The sequence below is a fragment of the Balaenoptera physalus genome (genome assembly GCF_965194825.1).
Source record: "Balaenoptera physalus genome assembly, chromosome: 1".
Taxonomy (NCBI): domain Eukaryota; kingdom Metazoa; phylum Chordata; class Mammalia; order Artiodactyla; family Balaenopteridae; genus Balaenoptera; species Balaenoptera physalus.
Window position 1 is genome coordinate 182394476 of NC_138882.1, and position 22339 is coordinate 182416814.

General features: G+C 50.3%; 1 protein-coding gene across 2 annotated transcripts in view; it reads right to left on the reverse strand.

The window, feature by feature from the left end:
• Nucleotides 1-22339, reverse strand: part of IGSF21 (immunoglobin superfamily member 21) — a 247772-nt gene that overhangs the window by 3769 nt on the left and 221664 nt on the right. For both annotated transcript variants that reach the window (XM_082451740.1, XM_082451741.1), the window contains exons 5-6: nt 10913-11028; nt 7509-7983 (exon numbers count right to left, since the gene is read on the reverse strand). In XM_082451740.1, coding sequence (XP_082307866.1) covers nt 7509-7983; nt 10913-11028 — 591 coding nt within the window. The remainder of the gene's footprint in view (nt 1-7508; nt 7984-10912; nt 11029-22339) is intronic.

Consider the following 22339-nt stretch of genomic DNA (forward strand, 5'->3'; position numbering starts at 1 on the left):
TTCCGCTGCTGCGTCCACCCACATGAGAAAGGAGTCTAGCCTATGTGCCCCTGGACCAGTCACTTCCCCTGGCTTTCCCCAAACACAGGGTGGGAACAGCCAAGGCAACCCTTGCCCACCCACCACACTGGGTCGTTAGGAATATTGGGAGATGGTGGGTTTAAGGGCTAACATTTGTCCAGAGCATCCTAAGTGCCAGGCACTCTGTGACACACTTTATGCATGACCTCATTTACACTTCCAACCTCTTGAGATTGTCCCCATAAGGCAATGAAGGCTTGGGGAAGTCAAGTAACTTTCTCGTCTTTTTAATGAACATTCAAGTGCTGTCAAGGTCCCTTTGCAGGTGAGAAGCGCTGCATAGGGCCGTCTGGCCCTGGGTTATTCTGTCTCCTCTTCTTGTCCTGCTGGGATGGCACTGTCCTGCTGCAGCCAGCAGGGGGCGTGGAAGGGCATCCCTGTCCCGGAGAAGCGTGAGCCGGAGGACCAGGGCAGACAACTTCCTCTCCTAGGTCAGATTCCTAACTGTCTCCGTTTCTAAAGGTCCTGCCCACCCCCTTCAGGCCGCGCCTGGGTCTCCTGGCCCCAAAGGGAGGGAACTCACATTTATCAGGTGCCTGACATGTGCTAGACCTCATTCTAGGACTGTCTCACCCATCTTGGTGCTTACGAGGCAGGTTGCCATGAAACCCATTTTGCAGGCCGTAAAACTGGCTCCCAGGAGGGCAGTGACTTGCCCGAGGTCACACAGCAAAGAAGTGGCAGGGGCGGGACCTGAAGTTACATAGGTCTTTAGAGCGAAGCTTGGAACCCAGGGGTGGAGGAGGGGGAAAGCTGGATGCCTTCTTCCACGTGGGCAGCCAGACCCCTCCCCTACTGCCCTGAGCTGCCAGGTCCAGAGGCTCCTGTGTGAAGGTGACCCTGAGAGGCAGAGGGTGGGTAGGCAAGGGGTCTGCTCTGCCCTCACTCTTCCAAGCTCGATCCTGGCAGCTGCCGACCGGCAAGAACCTTGGTGGCAGGTGGCCCCTCTGACTCCTGCCCTCACTGCTGCATCAAGATGCTTCTGAAAGCCAGGCCAGCTGGTATCACCCTCACGCTTCCACCACGTGCTGACACCCATTAGCAGCTCCTGGCAGTCAAGTCCTGGCCCCTCTCTCCTGCCCCTAGAACACATCACTGAAAGTACCTGAAGGGAGGTTCTCAGCCCCTGGGACTTCCCTCCCCTCAACCCCTGGACATATGGAAAGAGTGGGAGTCAGGAGACCCAGGATTGAGGCCTGTCTTCTACTCTCCAGTTACGTGACTTGGATGAGTCAATTCAACTTGTTGGGCCTCAATTTTCTCACCTGTAAATGGGGAGAATAGACTGCTATCCTACTATTTGAGAAGTTGCTCTGAAAATGACAAAGGGGGAGAGATATGAGATGGAAATGTGAAATGTGAAGTGGTGTGCATCTGTTCAGGGGTGTACAAAAAATCCTGATTATATAACTGCTCTCTTTACTCTCCTTAGCATTTTGCTGCAAGGAGAGCCTTGTGAAATCTCACGGAAAGCTCCTCTAGGCGCCCCACCACAGGAATTCTAGGTGTTCACTAAGACAACCACTCACTCATCTACCCACTCAGCCACCCACTTATCCATCCATCCATGCATCCATTCATTCATCCAACCAAGCATTCATTCTATCCATCCATTCATCACTCTATCATATTATTCATCCCTCCATCATATCATTCAACAATCCATCCATCCATCCATCCATCCATCCATCCATCCATCCATCCATCCATCCAAGCATTTGTTCTATCCATTCATCTATCATTCCGTATTATTCATCCCTCCACCATATCATCCATCCATCCATTTATCCATCCATATACCTACCCATAAACCTACTAATCTGCTCACGCACCCATTCATTCATCTACTCTAACCATCTAGTTCTTTATGCCTAATCTGTGTCGATCACTATGCAGGGCAATGTTGGGGACACAATAATGAATAACAACAGTAGCTTATATTTACTGAGTACTTACTCTGTCACTATGCTAAGCACTTTGTATGCACGCCTTGTTTAATCTTCACAACAACCCAGAAAAGTATTAACTAATTGATTATTAGGGAAGTGTTTATTAAGTCATAGGTTACAGATTGTGCTGAGCCCTGCACCATGTGAACAAGGCAGGTAAAGACCCTGCCCACGTGCAACTTAAATTCTAGTGGAAGGTCCAGGCAATCAGAAAATATATCATATACTTGCACGTGGAGCTAAACGCAATGCCAGAAAGCAAAGCAAGGTAAGGAATTGATGGGGCCAGGAGGAGGCGGCTGAAATAGGGAGTTCAAGGAGAGAGCCTCTGAGTAGAAGATTTGAGCAGGGATCTGATGAAGGAGGGATTGAGAATACCTGGGGTAAGATTAATCTAGGCGGAAAGGAAGGACAGTGCAAAGTCACAGAGGTGGGTCTGAGCTGGGCATATTCAAGGAAGAGTAAGGAGAAGCCTGTGGCTGGAGCAGATGGGGCAGAGACGAGTGTGAAAGATGAGCACGTGGGGAGGTAATTTTAGATGTGATGGCAGTCTAGAGGATTATTTTGTTTTGTTTTGACTTTCATATATTTTTAAATTGTGAGGAAACTCACATAAGGGGAATGCGCTGTTCTTAAGAACACAATTTGACAAATCTTCATAAATGTGAACATCTATGTAAGCACTATCCCAACCAAATTCGAGAACATTCCCATCCCTCCAAAGGTCCCCTGATGCCTCCTTCCAGTCAATTTCCACCCTCCATAGGTAAACACTGTTCCACTTTCTATCCTCAGAGGTTTGTTTCATGTTCTAGGAGTTCATATAAATGGAAGCGTGCAGTTTGTACTCTTCTGCCTGACTACTCTCACTCAGCACAATGTTTCTGAGCTTCATTCACGTTGTTGGTGTATTAGGAGTTCATTCATCTGTATTGATGAGAAGTGGTTCATTATATGAATATATCACAGATTTGTTCATCCATTTTCCTAGTTACGGACATTTGGGTTTTTTACAGTTGTTGTTGTTGTTGTTATGGGTAAAGCTGCTGTGAACATTCAGGTCTTTGTGGACATGTTTTCATTTCTCTTGGGTAGATACTTAGGAGTGAAATTGCTGGGTCATAGAGTAAGGAGGGGTATTTTTATCTTTGTAAGAAACTACTAGTTTTCCAAAGCAGTAGTACTGTTTTATACTCCCAGCCCTGTATGAGGGTTCTTATTGTTCTATGACCTTGCCAACATTTGGTGTTGTCCGTCTTTCCCATGTTAGGCATTTTAGTGGTTGTGAAATGGTATCTCACTGAGGTTTTAGTCTTCATTTCCCTAATGATGTTATATATCTTTTTATATGCTGATTAGCCATTTGTATATCCTATCTTTAAAATTTGAGTTGTCATTATTGATCTGTAGTAGTTCCTTATATATTCTGGATACAAATCCCTCATCATATATCTGTACTGAGAGTATTTTCTCTGTTTGTAGTTTGCTTTTCCATTTCACCACATTTCACTTTCTTAAAAGTATCTTCTTAGGAGCAGAAGATTTGAATTTTGATTAAGTCCAATTCACCAATTTTCAAATTTGCATTTAGTGCTTTTTGTGACTCTTTAAGAAATCCTTGCCTACCTCAGTGTCACAAAGATATATTCCTGTGTTTTGCTCTAGAAGTTTTATGATGCTGGGTTTTACATTGAGGTCTGTGATTCATCTCAGGTTAATTCTTGTGTGTGTGTGTGTGTGTGTGTGTGTGTGTGTGTGTGTGTGTGTGTGTGTGTGTGTAGGGGTCAGGTTCATTTCCTCCTTAAGTGTATCCAGTAGTTCCGGGGCCATGTGTTAAGAAGCATTCTCTTTTCCCATCGAACAGCCTAGGGACCTTTATCGAAAATCAACTGACTATATGTGGGTCTATTTCTGGGCCCTTTTTTTGTTCTATCAATCTGTCTACCATTGGAGGGTTTTGGGTGGGTGTGTATGTGGATTTATATTTTAGATCAATCAGAGTGGAGAACAGAAATGCACACAAGTGGAAGCAGAAAGGCCAGTTTTGGGGCTACTGTAATAACCCAGTGTGAACTGCTGGTGCTTAGATTGGGTGGTCGGAGAGGAAACCATGAGACAGGGTAGATGTGGGATATATTCTGAGGTTGAGCTGCCAGGGCTTAAGAATGGCTTGGCTGTTGGGTAGGAGAAAAGAGGGGGATAGTGGGTGACTCCAAGGGTTCTGGCTTGATCAACGGGAAGAATGTAGTTGCTGTCTACTGAGATGGGCTCTAGGATCACCAGGCGTCTGTCTTCTTAGGGGCAGTGGCGTCTGAGCTGGGGAGGGCATCCCTGGCGGCGGGAACAGGAGGAGCAAAGGGCCATCACAGGGAGGCATGCCCCAACCCTTGTTGGCCTAACTTTTAAAGTCCTGACCAGATGACTGGATTCTGTGCCCCGGGGTCATCTCGTGCAGCCCTCTGTCTCACCCCCATGGCCAGAGTGCAAGTGCAGGGTGCCTTGATTGTGTGAGGTGCAAGCACTCACTCAGGACCCCTCTGGTTCACACCACCCTCCACCAGCTACACCCACGGGCTCCACAGGTCCTCACCGCAGCCCCACCGGATGGGCAGTAGAGCACAGTGGTTAGGAGCGTGGCCTCTGGGGTCAGACCTGGCTGGGTGACCTGAGGAGGGTTGCTCTAAGCTTGGGTTCCCTTACTTATAAAATGGGGAGAATGATGGCATCTCTCAGCTGCCTGATAGGGTCACTGCAAGGAGATCTTGGAGAAAAGCATCTTGCATAGAGCCTGGCTGCCAGCACATGCTCCAAACACGTATGAGGTTACTATCATTCCCCCACTCAGCAGGTCAGAGAACACGGCTCAGAGACCTAAGAGGCTTGAGATCTCACCAACTGACAGCAGCTGGGGTAAGACGGGAAGCCAGCCTGGGGGTCTCTTCACTCACCCACCCAATTTGGCCCCTTCGCCTGGGTGACCCTGCTGTGTCCCCCAATTCCCCGTGGGCACACACACATCGGTCATGCCCACTGGCTGCGAGTGGGCCTTTCTCTTGCTCTGATGATGGAGGTTGGGGGCGCACACCAAGGTGGCTCCGGTCAAGGGAACAATCTGGAATCTGGGACAGGGCAGGCAAGTGCTTTACTACGGCTTGGGATAGGGGATGGCAAGGGGGTGGAACAAGCCAGCGGCAGCACCCCGTCCATCACTGGGAGATGTGAACCGCAAGCTCACCTTTCCAGATGTTCGGAAGTCCTTGTCTGGTCTCGTCTTTCTCATTCTCTGTGGGTGTGGGACAGGGAGCCCTCCCAGCGGAAGTTGAGCCTTGGGCAAGAGAGGCTGGGGGCGGCTTTCATGGGCAAGGCATCCCCTTGAAGCGCCGAGGCTGCTCTGCCTCCCAGCCTGGAAGCAGACTGTATCTTGGGGACAGGGAGGTTCAAATGAAAGAAGGAGCTCTGGGAAGGATGGAGGGTCCAGAGAAACTGGGGGCGGGAGTTCTGGCAAGGTGGGAAGGCTGAGAGAGGGGTCTGGGCTGGCTCTGCGTGGGGATCATCCCAGCGCCTGGCACAGGGCCTGGTCATAAGGGGTACTTGTGAAGTTTCTATGGCATGACGAGCAAATGGTACTCAGGGGGCAGGCACCATGACAACAGATGCCCTGAGGCAGCACAGTGAGTGGAGGCGAAGGGCAAGACACTGGGGCCACACTGTCTGGCTTTGAACCCTCCCCCACTTACCTTGGGCAACTTACTTAACCTCCCTGCGCCTCAGTTGCCTCGTCTGTGATATGGGATACTAATAATGCTGACCTCACTGAGTGACCATGAGGATTACCAATTGGGTAACTGGATTATTAATTGTGTTCATATGAGAAAAGCAACGGTCCATGGTACATAGTAGGTGTTCAGTAAATGTTAGCCCTTATTATTATTTTCTGTGTGGGCAAGTGGCCTGTGGGAATCAAAGGGCCATTTTCATCAGACTTCAGACAACTAACCCCATAGCCAGCAAGGGTGCCCAGTCCTGGGGCTGGTAAGTTCAGTGGTTGGCATAAGGGAATTGGAGAAGGCACCAACAGACCTGGCTGGAAATCCCAGCTCTGCTACTTATAAGTTGGTGACTCAGAGAAAGGGACCCCACCAAACTGAGCCTCAGTTTTGCTCACCTGTAAAATGGGACTGCATGGTAAACTTCTTGTGAGGAGTGAATGAGAGAATCCTTGCGTATATTCCTGGCACAGAGTAGGTGTTATATGTACATGAAATCCTTTTCTTGGTGTTTAGTGCAGAGTTGGTGCTGGGTTTTCTGGTGGACTCGTTAAAAACAGAGACAGCCTTTGGACCCCCAGGCACAGGCTGGGGTCTCAACCCTAGTCAGTCATTGCTATCTGTCCTCGGTCATGAGGGGCCTGGGTTAGGGGCTGTGTATGTTTCCATGCAGCTCTTCACCACTGCAGGAGATGCAGGGGACAAGCCCCGGCATCTTGGGCTCTGGGTTGAGCTGCTGGGTACTGAAAACCAAGGTCCAGAGGGTTGTGGGCAAAGAGGGCCAGTACTGGGTCAGTGTGCCCATCTCCTTGCCCCACCCCATCCCACCCCAGTCAATACAAATCCTGGTTCTGAGAGCCTCATATTTCTAATAGAGAAGATTCCACATGCCCCGTCTCCCTGCCTTTACTCAGCTGGGAGGAGATGTACAAGGGGAAACAAGGATCTGCTCTGGGGACATGCAGAGTTGGGGCTCTGTGGGAAGAGGAAGCAGGTCCCAGATGGGGATTGGGTTCTCGGGCTGAGCTATCCCTGGGTGTCCAGTGTCCTGGTTGTGCCCACATCCCACATCCCTGCAGATGACAGGGTTTCCATTTTACTTAAAAGTGTAAGCGAGAGCAGTATCCTCCCGCGTCCTGTATGTTCCCTACCCCAGGCCGGCAAAACTACCTTCAGTATTCCTGACCCTAATCCGAAAAGCCTCCGACCTGCCACGCTCATGATCCTTACCCAGTAAGTGTCCCTGCACTCATGGGTCTCTTATTCCAATCGAGAAAACCCCTTTGTCACCTCCTATGTTCCCATCCTTCCCTGGATGTTTCCTGACCTGACTCAGCAACTCTCCCCTATGAGTCCCAACTCCTGTGTCTTCTTCACTCACCCAGCAAAGTTCCCTGGGACTGTCCCGTTCCATCTTCAATCCTGAAAACCTCCCATGTTCCTAACACTGATCTAGCAAAACTTCCGTGACTTCCATATCCTTGATCCTGCTGGACCAAACTCCCCAGATCTCCCTGTAATTTCCCATGTCCTGCAACACAGCTCAGCAAACCTCCCAAACAGCCTGACTCTGGCCTCCGTGCCTAACCCCGACCCCGGCTTGCTCCAACTCCTTCCCATCTCCGTGGTGGCCGGCAGCCCACCCTATTCCAAGGCTCCCCACCGCCCAGCTCTGCAGGGGCCCTGCAGAGTGGCTTCCATCGAGCCTCACCCAGCGTGACCTCTGCCTGCATGGGCATCGACAGTGCCGGGTGCTTGACCTCACAGCTGAAGAGGGCTTCGTTGTCGATCTGCGGGTTGAGCGTCCAGGTGAGCAGGGCGCGCACCTCCACGGTGCCGTCACTGCCCGGCGTACGGCTGTGGCTCAGGAAGTAGACAGGCTCGGAGCTGTGGACCCAGCGGGGGAACTCGCGGCTCACCACCGTCTCGGGGATGTTCTCGGTGGTTGGCTGGAGGAGGATGCTGGGATCCGGGGTCAGGCTGCGGGAGGGGCGCTCTGTGTAGGAATGCCCGCCCCGGCCCTCAGCGTCCAGCAGGGACAGTGACCTCTGCATCTTGGTGTCGTCTAGGTCACGGTGCAGGAGGCCGCGGAAGGGCCTGCTGTCCTGGAGGGGGCCAGAGCTAGCAGCCGGCGGCTCTGACAGGGGCACTGCGTCGATGGGTTCCCCATCTCGTTTGAAATAAACCTGAAATTGCAAGGAGGGTGTGGGAAAAGATTTTGCCCCAATGACATGGATCTCCCAATGGGCTCTCAGAGGAACTGGCCACAGGAGTCCAATCCTTCAGGAGCCTCCTCCTCCTAGTAGCCCTCCAGATGGACCACTCTCTGTCCCTCTCCCTCCAGCACCCCAAGCGCTCTGAGTCAGCTCGGTTTAATGGGGACACGCAGGCTTGGGTGGCAGAGACTGAACTGGCGAGCCTCTTTGAGCCTCAGTTTCCTTACTGAGAACACCTACTTCATGAAGGGAATAAGAACACTTACTTCACGAGGCTGTTGGATGCTTAGAAACAGTGTGTGGAAAAAGCACCCTGGATGCGGCCCTGGCAGCCCCCCTGGGCTCCAAGGGGGTGGTCCGTGCCCACCTGGGGAGAGCAGGTGGGTGAGAGCGAAGGTGGAGGAGCACCAGAGATTCAGTGAGATGTCAGGAGGAGGAAAAGATCTGTGTGTGTGTGTGCACATCTTGGAGGTTTTGGAGAGGAAGGCAGGAAACAGGTGCGCGTGTGGGAAGGAGCTAGGTGCGGGATGAAGCGAAAAGCCGCATCTTCTCACTTCCTCCGCTAATAGGGAATTTGAGTTTTGAGAGGTGGCATTTAATTTAATTTGCTGTCTTTTTATTTTGGTACATACGCCAGGGGCCTGTGGGGATTCGGTGTATTTTTTTTTAATTTTTTAAATAAATCGATGGGAGACAGGGAGAGAGGAGGCCAGGAAGCAGCTCTGGGGACGCTGGTGCCAGCGGGGAAAGGGAGACGGAGGAGGCGGGGGAGGACCGGGTGGGGGGAGGGGAATGAAACATGGGATGTGCAGAATCTGTCAGAGTTTATAGCTCCAACGAAGAATCTCTTATGCACATAATAGCGTGCTTTGGGGTTTTTCTTTCTTTCTTTTTTTTTTTTGTTTGAAAAATGCTTCAAAAGCAGGTTTGTAATTTATGTCAAAGGATTCTTTCAAGTTCTGATATCCCAGGCAAACGTAAGGTACCTGGAATGTGGGGAGATGAGGACCTTTCAGATATATATATATATTTTTTACATATATATATTTGAATATTGTACTGCTATGTCTTAAATGGCAGGAACTGGCCAGCTGGGGGAGGAGGGGGTCTTCCTGCAGCCCCAGGGGAGGTGAGGAGACTTTCTTTGTGCCCTGCAGAAAAGGAGTTTTTCTTTGGGGAAAAAGACCAGCTTGTCTCATCTTTGAGAGGACAGACCTCTTTCTGGGCTCCAAAGGGAAATCTTGGGGCCATGCTCTTCTTTCACCAATTGCTGGCTTTGAAGCTGCTTTTTGGTCTGTGTCCTCAGGACTGTAAAGTGCAGGTGGAGGGAGATGGGCCTCGTCAAAGGCTCATCTCTGCACCCCTGCCTACTGCCCCCCTGTGCCTCTGAGCACCTGCTTACTGCCCTGTCTTGGTTCTCTCCACTCCTGCCCTGTCCTGGACAGCTGGTCCTGGGGTGGGGCTGGCCCAGTCCCAAGGTCACCCCACTGGACCCTGCCTGTGAGACAGTCAAGGGTCTGGAAGGAGGAGAGCCCCTGCCTCCCCACCTTGAACTCTAATCCCCCTGCCCAAGGCTCCAGCCCCACCCCAGTGATGTGTGAAACTCACAAGGTCAAGACTCAAAGTATCATATAAGGTCAAAATTGGCCTTGGGAGCATGTAGCCCATAGGTTCTCAGTATGGTTCAGGGAACTCTAAGGGTTCCACAGAGGTGCCTCAGGGACCCATTAGGGCAACTTGCCCTTCCTTCACTTTTAAATGTTTTCAACATGGGGCTTCTGTGTATTTGAATCAGACCAAACAGGTCCTGCTGCTTCTAAAAATGCTGAAAAACTATAATGGTGCCCACGCCCTAAACCTCCTCAAAGAACCTGAGAAGCAGAGGGGAGGTCTTCCTGCTCAGGGTCATTTGGTGCATGTGACATTAGGGGCTAGAACCCGGCTCTCCACATGCTCTCCCATCCTACCCCCGCCCCTTACAGCAGCCATGACAATAACTCGTGAGCTGCACTGACAGACCCCAAAGTGGTTAGGGTGGGTCTAATAAGGAGTTGGCCCAAAAAGGGATTTCTCCCTCTTCCCTGCTTCCTTCCTCCCCCTTTTCCTCCCTCCTTCCTACTTGGAGCTGGACTTGGAGCTGGAGGACATGACCTTGAGTCCCAGCCCTGTCAAGAACACAGTGGCGGGCTTCCCTGGTGGCGCAGTGGTTGAGAATCTGCCTGCCAATGCAGGGGACACGGGTTCGAGCCCTGGTCTGGGAGAATCCCACATGCCGCGGAGCAACTGGGCCCGTGAGCCACAACTACTCAGCCTGCGCGTCTGGAGCCTGTGCTCCGCAACAAGAGAGGCCGCGATAGTGAGAGGGCCGCGCACCGCGATGAAGAGCGGCCCCCGCTTGCCGCAACTAGAGAAAGCCCTCGCACAGAAACGAAGACCCAACACAGACAAAAATAAATAAATACATAAATAAATTTTGAAAAGAAAAGATGACTACTAAAAAAAAAAAAAGAACACAGTGGCTGACTCCCTCTATATCCCTTGCCTTCTCCGGACCTCATCTGTCTCCATCCTGTTCAATAACTGGGGTGGCGGTGTGCTTGAGGCTGGGCTCCCCTGAAGACCACCCTCACTGTGCAGTTCAAGGATTTCAGGGTCCGGGAGAAGTGGGGGTTCTCAGCACCAGGGGGCTGGGAGCAAGAGGGGCATATGGACGCCTGGGTAGGTCAGATGAGTAGACGGGGTCAAACCAAGGCAGACGGGGCAGAGTTAATTTATGCAAGCTGTGGCCTCCATCCTTCATTCTGCAGAGTTGAGCACTGTGGTGACAGGGGCAGCTGGACGAGCCACGAAGGAGGGGCGCCCAGCGGGGACGAGGAGGGACGACTCCAGGGGTACTCACCATGGGAGCTGGTTTCCCTCCCGACACGACGCAGACCAGCGTGAAGTTCTGGGCTTGGTAGCGGCTGAAGGGGGCTGGTGTGTCAGCGGCCACCACCTCAATGGAGGTGGGAGGAGCTACCCAAAAGAGAAGCACAGGAAGACCAACGCTTAACCGGAAGGTTCGGGAAGAGTTCACTGATTACCTAGGATGGGCCAGGTCCCACAGTGGGCATTGGGGGGGGGGGGGACAGATATTGCACAATTCCAGGGCGTGCCACTGGCAGCAACGACAGTGAGAAGGATGTCCCTACTAGGCATACAGACGAGGCCCTGCCTCACGGGGCTTACAGCCTGGCACGGAAGACAACCATGAATCAAGTGATCTCACGGTCAACTGTGCTAAGTGCATCAGATACCAAGGGGTATAACAGGGTGTAAAGGGACCCACTCAAGCCTGAGGAAGCGACGCTGTGCCGTGCCTGAGGACGCAAGAGTAGGCAGAGGACAAGTGTGGCAGGTGGAGGGAACAGCATGTGCAAAGGCCTCGTGACAGCTGGCTCAGGGCAGGGGGGGTGGAAGGCAGGCTGTGCGGTGGGAGGGCAAGGAGGGGCGGTGTGGTGCCTGCTGGGGCTGGGGAGATGTGCAGGGCACCGCTGGTGGGTCACCACTTGCAGCGGTGTGCTGGGGCTGGTTCCTACCAGCTCCTGAGAGCCGACTGTGACATTACTGGGAATTTTGTGAACCAGTTCTTAAACTGCTGCTAGATCGAAACAGGCCACGGTGGGCATCTTTACGCCATGGAAATCAGCCACCACTGCAAATCAGGGCTTTCTTGTTTGTTTCCTTCCCCTGTCCCCACCCCAGGCCCCCAGAGAGCAGGTTTACCAGCCCACCGCTGGTTGTGAGTTTTTCTTCTTTGTCCTGAGAGCAGGAGGAAGAAGGCTTCAAACAAGAGCAGAGACATGATCTGAGCTGCATTTTGAAGAGACTGGAAACACAGAGTGCTGTTTAAGCCAGAGAGATGGGTCGCTTAGACCGTGGTGAGGGCAGAGCGGGAGAAGTAGATGACTTTGAGAGATATTTAGAGCCAAGAGTCTTCCCTCTTTCTTCCCCACCCCCCAAAGTTGGCTTATTTTGACCCCGCTTCCCACCAGCTCCCCTTTCTGTTCTCCTCACCGCCCACCGCTGGCTGCTTTGCCAAAGCCGGCGTTCCCAGGCACTGTGGGTTATTGAGAGGTCAAATGTGGAGCCATCGGGCCCTCCTGGGTCCAAGTCCCAGCGAGGTCACCACCACCTCCATGTCCTTGGGCAAGTTACCAAAACTGTGAGCCTCAGTTCCCCGATTTGCTAAGTGGGATTAATCCTTGGCAGACACATTTGAAGGATGAACCAGCTAATCGATACGAAAGGGCTTAGCACGTGCTAGGAATTCACTAGTCTTGTGATTCTTGAGATTATGTCCCCAACTGCCTTGTCATCAGCAGGACAGGAGCCGGAAGCTTACAGTTTTGCTTAGAAAAGCTGTCAGCTCTGGCTTCTTGTAGCCTTAGGTCAAGTGCAGTGGGGGACGCAGAGAAAATGAAGAGGGGTGGCCTTTTCTTCCTGCAAGGGGTTTTCACTCCAGTTAAGTTTAATTAAATCCGACAAACACTTCCTGCCACCTACTAGGTGCGGGCATGGTGCCAGGTGCTCACCACAGGCGCCCAGTGATGAAATGGATACAGCGCGTCGAGAAGCTCACAGTCTGGCGGGGGCGACAGACGCCTGGCAGCTCTATTTTAAGGTCTAGTGAAACGAAGCCAGGTGTGAACCATTCATCCACTCAGACAGCCACCATGTGCTGTCGCAAGGGAAGCAGAACAAACGGGAAACAATGGGAGAACAATAGATGGAGAACTGTAATTAAGTGTGAGATGGTAGGAAACAGATGGGAAGTGGGGTAAGGAATTCCGAGGGGGGAAAAACTACACCAGAACACTTCAATTATCCACAAGTCACAGTCTGCAATCTAAATTTTCTAAAACTCACTGAAAGCCTGGATCCCACGGCAAGAACCAACAATGACCAACAGTTAGGAGCCAGGAGCTGTTCCAAGCCCTCAACGTGTGTTAATTCATTTAATCCTCACCATGCGTCTACATGGGTTTATTTATTCCCATTTTACAGATGGGGAAACTTAAGAGGTGAAGTGACTTTCTGGGGTTCACAGAGTTTGGATTTGAACCCGAGCGCCCTGGCTCCAGGGCTCAAACACCGACACTAAGCTGGAACACTGACATATCTTTGGAAAGAAGAAAGAAGTTCGTACCTATTAGCACCTTTAGCCCTAAGTGCATATCTTAGCTGCTGGGGATGCTCATTTACCTGACACATCTCAACTCTCATGGATACCTTTAATCCAGATCCTTGGAGGAACTCTTCCTGTGGGTGGCTCTACTTAACTCGGATGCCCCAAAGATCAAGGGACCATGCCAATTAGAGCCTAGAATAATTCTCTGTCACTGCTCATGGTGGCTTATGGGTAGGGATAAGTATACCCTCCAAGAATCCTAGGCAGCGGTCCTCAACCATTTTGGCAGCAGGGACCGGTTTTGTGGAAGCCAATTTTTCCTCGGACGGGGTGGGGGGATGGTTCAGGCGGTAATGCGAGTGATGGGGAGTGATGGGGGGCAGACGAAGCTTCGCTCCCTCGCCCACCGCTCACCTCCTGCTGTTTGGCCCAGGTCTTAACAGGCAGAGGACCAGTACCGGTCCACGGCCTGGGGGTTGGGGACCCTTGTACTAGAGGCTCAGGGCTAGTCAGGGGGCACCTTTAAAATCACTCATTCCTTCTTTCTTACTTTTACTGAGCAAACAGGAATTAGACACCTAGAACCTTCCTTATAGGATTGCTTTGAGGAATAATTGAGATGATGTTTACAAGATGCCTAGCACATAGTAAGCCTGCAATGCAGTTCAGCAATTTTAATTAATATTATTTGTCTCACTATTATAAAAGAGATAGTGTGGGACAATGGTTAAGAATATGGGCTCTAAATCACACTACCCAGGGTTTAAAGACCAGCTGTACCATTTACCAGCTATGTGACCTTGGGCAAGTTATTTAGCCTCTCTGTGCCTCAGTTTCCTTATCTGCAAAGTGGAATTATAGAGTACCTGGGAGGATTCAATAAGGAAGTACCTGAAAGTGTTCTGAAAGTGCGTATCAGATGCATTTATCAGCAGAATTTATTAACTTCTTTCTTTGAGGCGCCTTGCTACCGTCTGGGAAAATAAATCATCGTCTCTGCCTTTGGGGCATTCACGGTTTAGCGAGGAGACCAGAAATGCTCTGGACCTGCACTGTCTAATACAGTAGCCGCCCACCCCTGTGGCTCTTAAGCACTTGAAATGTGGCTTTTTCAAGTTCGTATGTGCTGTAAGTGTAAAATACACATTGAATCTGGAAGACAATTTTTTAAAAGCGTGTTAAGTATATCGTGACTATTTTTATATTGGTTACTTACTGAAATAATACATGGGATACATTGGATTGAACAAATATACTATTCCAATTCATTTTAACTTTTTAAAGCCTTTTCTTAATGTGGTCTTTAGAAAAGTTACAATTAAATATATATATATTTCTATTGGAGAGGGCCAGTCTAGACCTTCCATTTTACAGGTAAGCAAACTGAGGTCAGAGAGAGGGAGAGATTTGCCTACAGTCACACCGTCACACTGGCACCCAGGCCTTCCAAATCCTGACCAGGGTTCTTTGTACAGCACGAATGCTCCCCCCAACACACACACACACACACACACACACACACACGCACACACGCATACACACACACATCCCCGTTCTGGAGATCTGCACCCAAGTCACGCACACCGCCCACACAGACCCTGATTGGGAGCTGTGTTCTTGTCCCTCGTTGTATTTCTGAGCAGGTGTTAGCAATATGTACAGTTAATCAAGCTCATAAGACAATAACGGATTTCAGTTGTATGGACCATGACACAGCAGAGCTGCTAATATCAGCGTGGACAGCCCAGGCTTCCCGCACTCTCCATCAACGTATTCCTCAGTTGCTGTGTCCTAGGAAAATGTCACTCTGCATCTCGCCTCCTGTTGCCCGCCGGAGGGCTCTGAGTGCGGGTGGTCAGGGAGCTGTCTACACCCGGGAGTCCCTGGCTGCCTCGGGATGCTTCACTCCACACGACATCCTCTCCCCCTTCCTCCTCCCTTCCCTTCCGTTGACTACGTGCAGCACTCTTTCCCCCACAAACTGCTGCTTCTTAGGCTCATGGTCTAGAACCTTCCCTTACTCTTAGTCTTCCCCATGCCCATCTTCTTCTCTACTTCCATCTCTCCCTCCTTTTCCAGTCCCATTCTCACCTGTATCCCCACATCCATCCCCATCTCCATCCTTTTCCTTCTCCAACTCCAACTCCATCCCCATCTCCATCCCCACCTCCATCCCCATCTCCATCCATCTTTTTTCTTCTCCACCTCCATCCCCATTCCCTTTTCCATTCCTATTCCCACTTCTATTCCCTTCCCCATCCCTAACTCTGCTCCATCTCTATCCCCATTCCCAACTCAATGCTCATATCTGTCTCCATCGCATCCCTCCTCCAAGCCCAACCCCGTCTCCATTCTCATCATCCCCATCCCTGCTACAATCTCTGGCCAAGGTCAAAGTGAGCAGCCCCCTTATGACTCTATGCCTGGACTAGGTCCCGTGGCCCCAGAAGCAGTATCCAGTCAAAGACAGATGGCCAGCTGCAGTCACGGGTATAAAGGCCCTGGACGAGAATAACCCCAATTCAAAGCTGGGCCGCAGAATGAGCCGTATGGAGCAAGGTCACCTGGCTATGATCCAGGCGGCATATAATGGCACAGAATCATTAACAGAGACCCCTAGATCTCCAATTTCTCCCCACTCTTCTGAAACAGTACCCAATGCACCCAACATAAGTGCCTCATTCCTGTGGACTCTGAGAGTGTGTCTTCAGGGATGTCCGTGCTAGTGCAACACTCTCCTGGGGCGAGGGTGGGTACCATGTACCTGAAATGACCCTCCTCAGAGACACTGAGCAGGCATATTTGGCCTGGGCAAGGGAGAAATAGTAGTAGTCATAGCAGTAAGACCCTAGACAAAGGCAGAGCTTCAGAATTTACAAACCACTCGTGGACATACCACGGCACTTGTGTAACCCCAGCCCTGTGTGTTAGGAAGAGCCCCTCAGTTCTACAAGTTCACCATCATGGTCAAACAGAGGCCACTGCCATAGAACTCCCCTGAATCCACTGCGCCCAAGTCAAGCCAGTGGACTTCCCAGTTTATTTTTGACTTTGCCTTAAGCAGAGAGAATTGCTGCTAGAAGTTTCTTCGACTGATTTTGTCCAGCATCCGGGAAGGTAAAGCAGCTTCACATCTGACACAGCCACACAGCACAGCACGCCTCTGTTCCAGGCCATTGGGTGGGGGGTGGGGGGTGGGCAGGAATCGAAGTTATTTTAGACTCTACTGTTAACATCGACACAGTGAGGCAATGGTTGGGTGATTGGTTTTATGAAATTAACTCTGAAATATTGCCTGTTTTTCTCTTGAAAGCAGAACTTTGTTTCAGTCATCGTAACTCACTTTACAGATAATGTGATGGCTCTTAGCTCTGTAAATCCTCCTGTGGCTTTTGCAATTCAGGAACACAAACCTGTTGTGATATAAACCGCAGCAGATCTGGGTCTAACAGTATCTACTAGAGTTAAATTCTCTCCCCACATGAGGCTCCCCCAACTTCTCCCAGAGAACCAGCTCAAATAGAATCAGGCCAAGGTTCCAGCCCAGGCTCTGTTACCAACATCCCATGGGACCTTGGGTAAATCAACTGACCCACACGGGCATCAGTCTTCCTATCTATAAAATGGGTTCAATAAAACATATCCTGCCAAACTTTCAGCTTCCAAGATTTTGAGAGAAGAAGCAAGTGAGAATACGGACATAAACCTTCTACAAGGATGGTGAAGTAGAAAGGGATTATTTATATTACCTCTTCAATTGCTCTCACTTCTCCCTGGGCTGGGAGGGACATAGAGGGGAAGTTCATCTTCCCCTCAGGGGTGGCCACTGTCTGGAGGAAGGGATAGTCTCTCCTTTTCCTTGGGTATCTTGTGCTAAATTGGTCTTAGCACACTCCTGCTCTGGGTGTCATTTATCAAAGGGCGGTAATCAATTAGATTTTGGAGAGGAGTGGGGGAGGGAAAAGACAAGTTCAAAATTATATTATTTGCAAAAATCCATTCTTTCCTCTCAGCATGCCTGCTCTATTGACTGCCTTCTGTTTCAATCAGCTCCTAGTCATTATACCATATTTAAAAAAAAGAAAGAAAACCACCCTCAATATAAAAGTGTTCATGAATATAAATATTCCTCCATGCTTCCTATTTTAATCTTTCTTTCTTTCTTTTTCTCTTTCTTCCTTCCTTCCTTCCTTCCTTCCTTCCTTCCTTCCTTCCTTTCTTTCTTTATTTCTTTCTTTCTTTCTTTCTTTCCTTCTTTCTTTCCTTCCTTCTTTTTTGTCCCACATCTCTGTGTCTTTCCCATCCTCTCTACCAGTCTCTCTCTGCTTCTTTAAGATGCTACTCAAAACAGCATCTCTTCCAGGAAGCCTTCTCTGCTCCAGCCACACTGAAATGCCCCAGGTTCCTTCCTCACCTTGCTCACCTCCTCTGTGCCCCGGACATATTAGTCCTTCTGCTGGTTAATTCAGCTTCATCCTTCAGGTCTGCCCTTAAGTGTTGCCTCTTCCAGGCAGCCTTCCAGCACTTTGCCAGACTGGGTTAGGGCTCATCCTCTGGATTCCTGGAGCATCCTGTTCTTGTCATACCCATAGGTGCTTGTCATTCTGTCCCGGGCCCACATCTGTTTCTCCACTAGGCTGTGTGCTTTCTGAAGGCTGGAGCTTTGTCTTTCTTTAACCTCAGAGCTAGTGCAAGCCTGCCACGCAGGGATTCAATTTCAATTCCTGTTTGCTTTCTTCCTTCTTTCACTTCTCCTAGTACAGACAAGCACACAGCCTGTGGAAGGAATCCCGAAAGACCTTGCAATGCCGTGGGCCCTGCCACCACCTCTAGCCTTGTCTCGACCCTCCCCCCAACACCATGCTCCAAACATACGGAGATTTTTTTGGTCTATAAACACCCTAAGCTTGTTTCAACCCCGGGGCCTTTACATCTGCTCTTTCCTTTGCCTGAAGTCCTTCACTCAGCTTTGAGCAAGGCTGGGTCCTGCTTATCTTTCAAGTCTCAGCTCAAATGCCACCTCCTAATCTAAGTGAGGTACCTCTTCTATTCTCTGTCACAGCACCTTGTTATTTCTTCATAGAACTCATCATACGGTATAGTTATTTCATATACTGGTTCTCACACTTGTCTTTTTTTCCAACACACCCCACTAGTATGTAAGCACCATGAGGACAGGAATTCTGTCTACTGCTACATCCAAGGGCCTGACACACAAGGATTTGCTCAATAAACATTTGTCAAATGAATGAGCTGGGAGGAGGGACTTAAGTGCCCTCCCATCCCTGACCAATTTGGAAGGGCTGAAATCTTAGCCATGTCCACGCCCCTCTCTCCCAGCAGAAGCCTGTGGAAGCAAGAGTCCACCAGCAGAAGGGGGACTCCAGCAAGAAAAAGAGAGAAGGAAAAGCACAACACTTTGGTTTATGGGAAAATTAAATATTGAACTGAGTAGTAACGGCAGCCAAGGGGAAAAAATACTGACAAAAAGCCCCCAAATGGAGCCGCCATCAGGGACAGGAGAGATAAACGCAGTGTCTGTACTTATATGAGCTGCAATGGGGCCCTTTTATGTGGCATCTGCCGAGCCAACTCACAACCCCCAACCTTGAAAGCGAGTGGGAGCCCGCGTGCTGATGCACCGGCGAGGCGTGGGAATCTGGGGTCCAGGTCATTGCCAGTGTCGGTGGCCACTGCCCAGACCCTCCCTGCCTGGAGACGGGGTCCTTTCTGAGTGGAGTGGGGTCACAAGGGTACCCAGTGGCTGCGGGCGTAGCCCATTCACCCCGCCTTCCTCTCCGAGGAGAGCTGGCTGGCAGCCCCGTTCACCCGTTCACCCGCCTCGCCCCTCTCCTGACAGCTGTTGTGCTTTCCCAGTGGTGGGAGATAAAATTAACAACCCCAACTGAAGGCCCTGGCTGGCTGCTCTGGGGGGAGCAGGGGAGTGCGAGGCGGGTGGTGCAGCGTGGGAAGTGGTGAATCGGTGAGGCTGGGCCGAGCAGGATGCAGCTCGGGTTACTGCTGATGCAGAAATAAAATCCTGTGAGCGCCTGTGCACACACACAGACACACACACACACATATATGCACACACATATATATGCACACACAGACACAGACACATACACAGACACATAAACACACACAGACACAGACACACATAAACACACACATATGTATACGCGCACACACACACAGAGACACATAAACACACATACACACAGACACACACACGTATATATACACAGACACACACATATACATACACACACAGACACACACACATATATGCACACACATATATATGCACACACAGACACAGACACAGACACAGACAGACACATAAACACACACAGACACACACATATGTATATGCGCACACACGCAGAGACACATAAACACACATATGCATACACACACACGTATATATACACAGACACACACATATACATACACACAGACACACACACACATATATGCACACACATATATATGCACACACAGACACAGACACAGACACATAAACACACACAGACACACATAAACACACACATATGTATACGCGCACACACACACACAGAGACACATAAACACACATACACACAGACACACACATGTATATATACACAGACACACACATATACATACACACACAGACACACACACATATGCACACACATATATATGTACACACAGACACAGACACATACAGACACATAAACACACACAGACACACACATATGTATATGCGCGCACACACAGAGACACATAAACACACATATGCATACACACACGTATATATACACAGACACACACATATACATACACACAGACACACACACACATATATGCACACACATATATATGCACACACAGACACAGACACAGACACATACAGACACATAAACACACACAGACACACACATATGTATATGCGCACACACAGAGAGACACATAAACACACATACGCATACACACACACGTATATATACACAGACACACACACAGACACACACATATACATACACACACAGACACACACACATATATGCACACACAGACACAGACACATACAGACACATAAACACACACAGACACACACATATGTATATGCGCACACACACAGAGACACATAAACACACATACGCATACACACAGACACACACGTATATATACACAGACACACACATATACATACACACACAGACACACACAAACACACACATAGGCATACACACAGACACACACACACAAAAGGGTAGTGAGGAGGCCAGGCCCAGGTCTTGATGTTGGATCTGAATCTGCATGCTAGTGCTATTTTGTACCTATGCCTTTAACCTGGAAGTTCTCAAAGTGTGTTTCCCGGGCCAGCAGCTTCAGAACTTGTTAGAAATGTAAATTCTTGAGCCCAATTCCAGACCTGCTGAATCAGAAACCTGGGAGTGGGGGTCCAGCCACCCAGGTTTTAACAAGCCTTCCAGGAGGTTCTAATGCAAGTTCCATAGGGGAATTACTGCCTTGACCTTTGTAAGCTTCAGTCTTCTCGCAGGGACAAGAAGACCCACTGCAAGGCAATGTTATGTGAGCTAACGATTAGGTCCGTAGTGGGTGCTTGGTAACAGTTGTGAAAATTATTACCAGCTGGGAGGACAAGGCTCAGGGGGGCTGCAGAACCTCAATCCGGCTTCTCCCGGCCTGGGCAGACAGGGCACAGGCGGAGATCCCTGGAGGCTTTCCGGCTGTATGCACTGATTCGATCAAAGGACCTCAAATCCCCAAACTACCTGCCCCTACAAGTGGAGCAACCTTCTGCTTGTGCCCTGATTGGCTGCTTGCCCACGTTCCAGGTCCTCTGATTGGCCTCCTAGGCTGCCAGCCCCAGGTGGACCCTCCCCACACCTGGGCTTCACTGTCTGGAGGCAGCCTGTCCAGCAGCCTGTACTGCGGCTACCACGTGTGACTGCCCCAGCCCTGCCACGCCACTGTAGTTTATGTGGCAATAGAGTGAATGTGTTCAGGCCCACGATAAGTGCCATTTCCGCAGAGATGAAATCTATGGGGTGTGACACGAACCCATTTTAAATAGCAGCAAGGCTGGCTATTTGGGGGATGTTTTCAATGTATCCCAGAGGTATATATTATACGCATGGGCGATTTCACCAGGTGCCATCGTTTTAGCTTTATGAAAGAAGTCTCCAGAAGCCTGCGGAAGCTTGGGGAGGCCCTGGCAAGTGGGCAAGCACATTTGAGATCTGGCCAGTGGCAGTGACACTCAGCTCAAGTTCCTCCTGCTCAAGTTCAACTTCAAGTTCAGGCTACTCTATTATCCTCCTCCCCCCCCCCCCCCGCCGCTCCCCTCCCAAGCCCCTGAGAACAATGGGCTGGAGCTTGGAGGTTCTGGGTGGGTCTCACGCCCTCTTCCCCAACCCTGGAAGACCTCTGTCCCTTCCAGCAGAACTGTATCCCTCTCAAGCATCGGGTCCTGGTGTTCTGGGGCTTAGAATAGAGCTCACCCCTGGCCTTCCCCACCCAGCCCCTGGGGCACCTGGCTCCCAGGTCACAGGCTTTCTGCTCACAGGCAATGTGTCCCTTAGGCAGGTGCTAGCTTCCTGGGCCTCCCGCATAGGACAAGGGTGACACTGGTGCCTGCTGGTGCCTGTGAGGACTGAAGTACTTGGCTGGGCATACTCCCACCAGCCTCCCAGCAGAACTTCCCAAACCCCCAACCCCCCAGCTCAGAGCCCTCCCTTCCCATAACGCTCTGAAGCCATAGTCTTTCCTGTCCCATCAGCCATTTAGGATTGATTTCCTGAGTCAGAGGGCAAGTAAATCATTCTTGCTGCTCACTTCTCACAAAGCCATTTCCAGGGGAAGCAAGTGGGGGGTAGTGGGGAGGGGAAGAGCCGTGGAGAAGGGGCGTTTTGTGGGAAAAGGATTGTGTAGTTTTTCCTCCTTGACATTTTACTATGAAAATATTCAAACCTATCAAAAAGCTCAAATAAATGTACAATGAACACTCATGAATCCATCACCCAGTTTCATCGATGAACATTTAACTCTACTGGCTTTATCACACATCTATTGGATTGTGTCTTTTTCAAGAGCAGGGCGAGGCAGAGCCAAGCTCATTCCTCATGGGATCCAACTCCTGGCCAG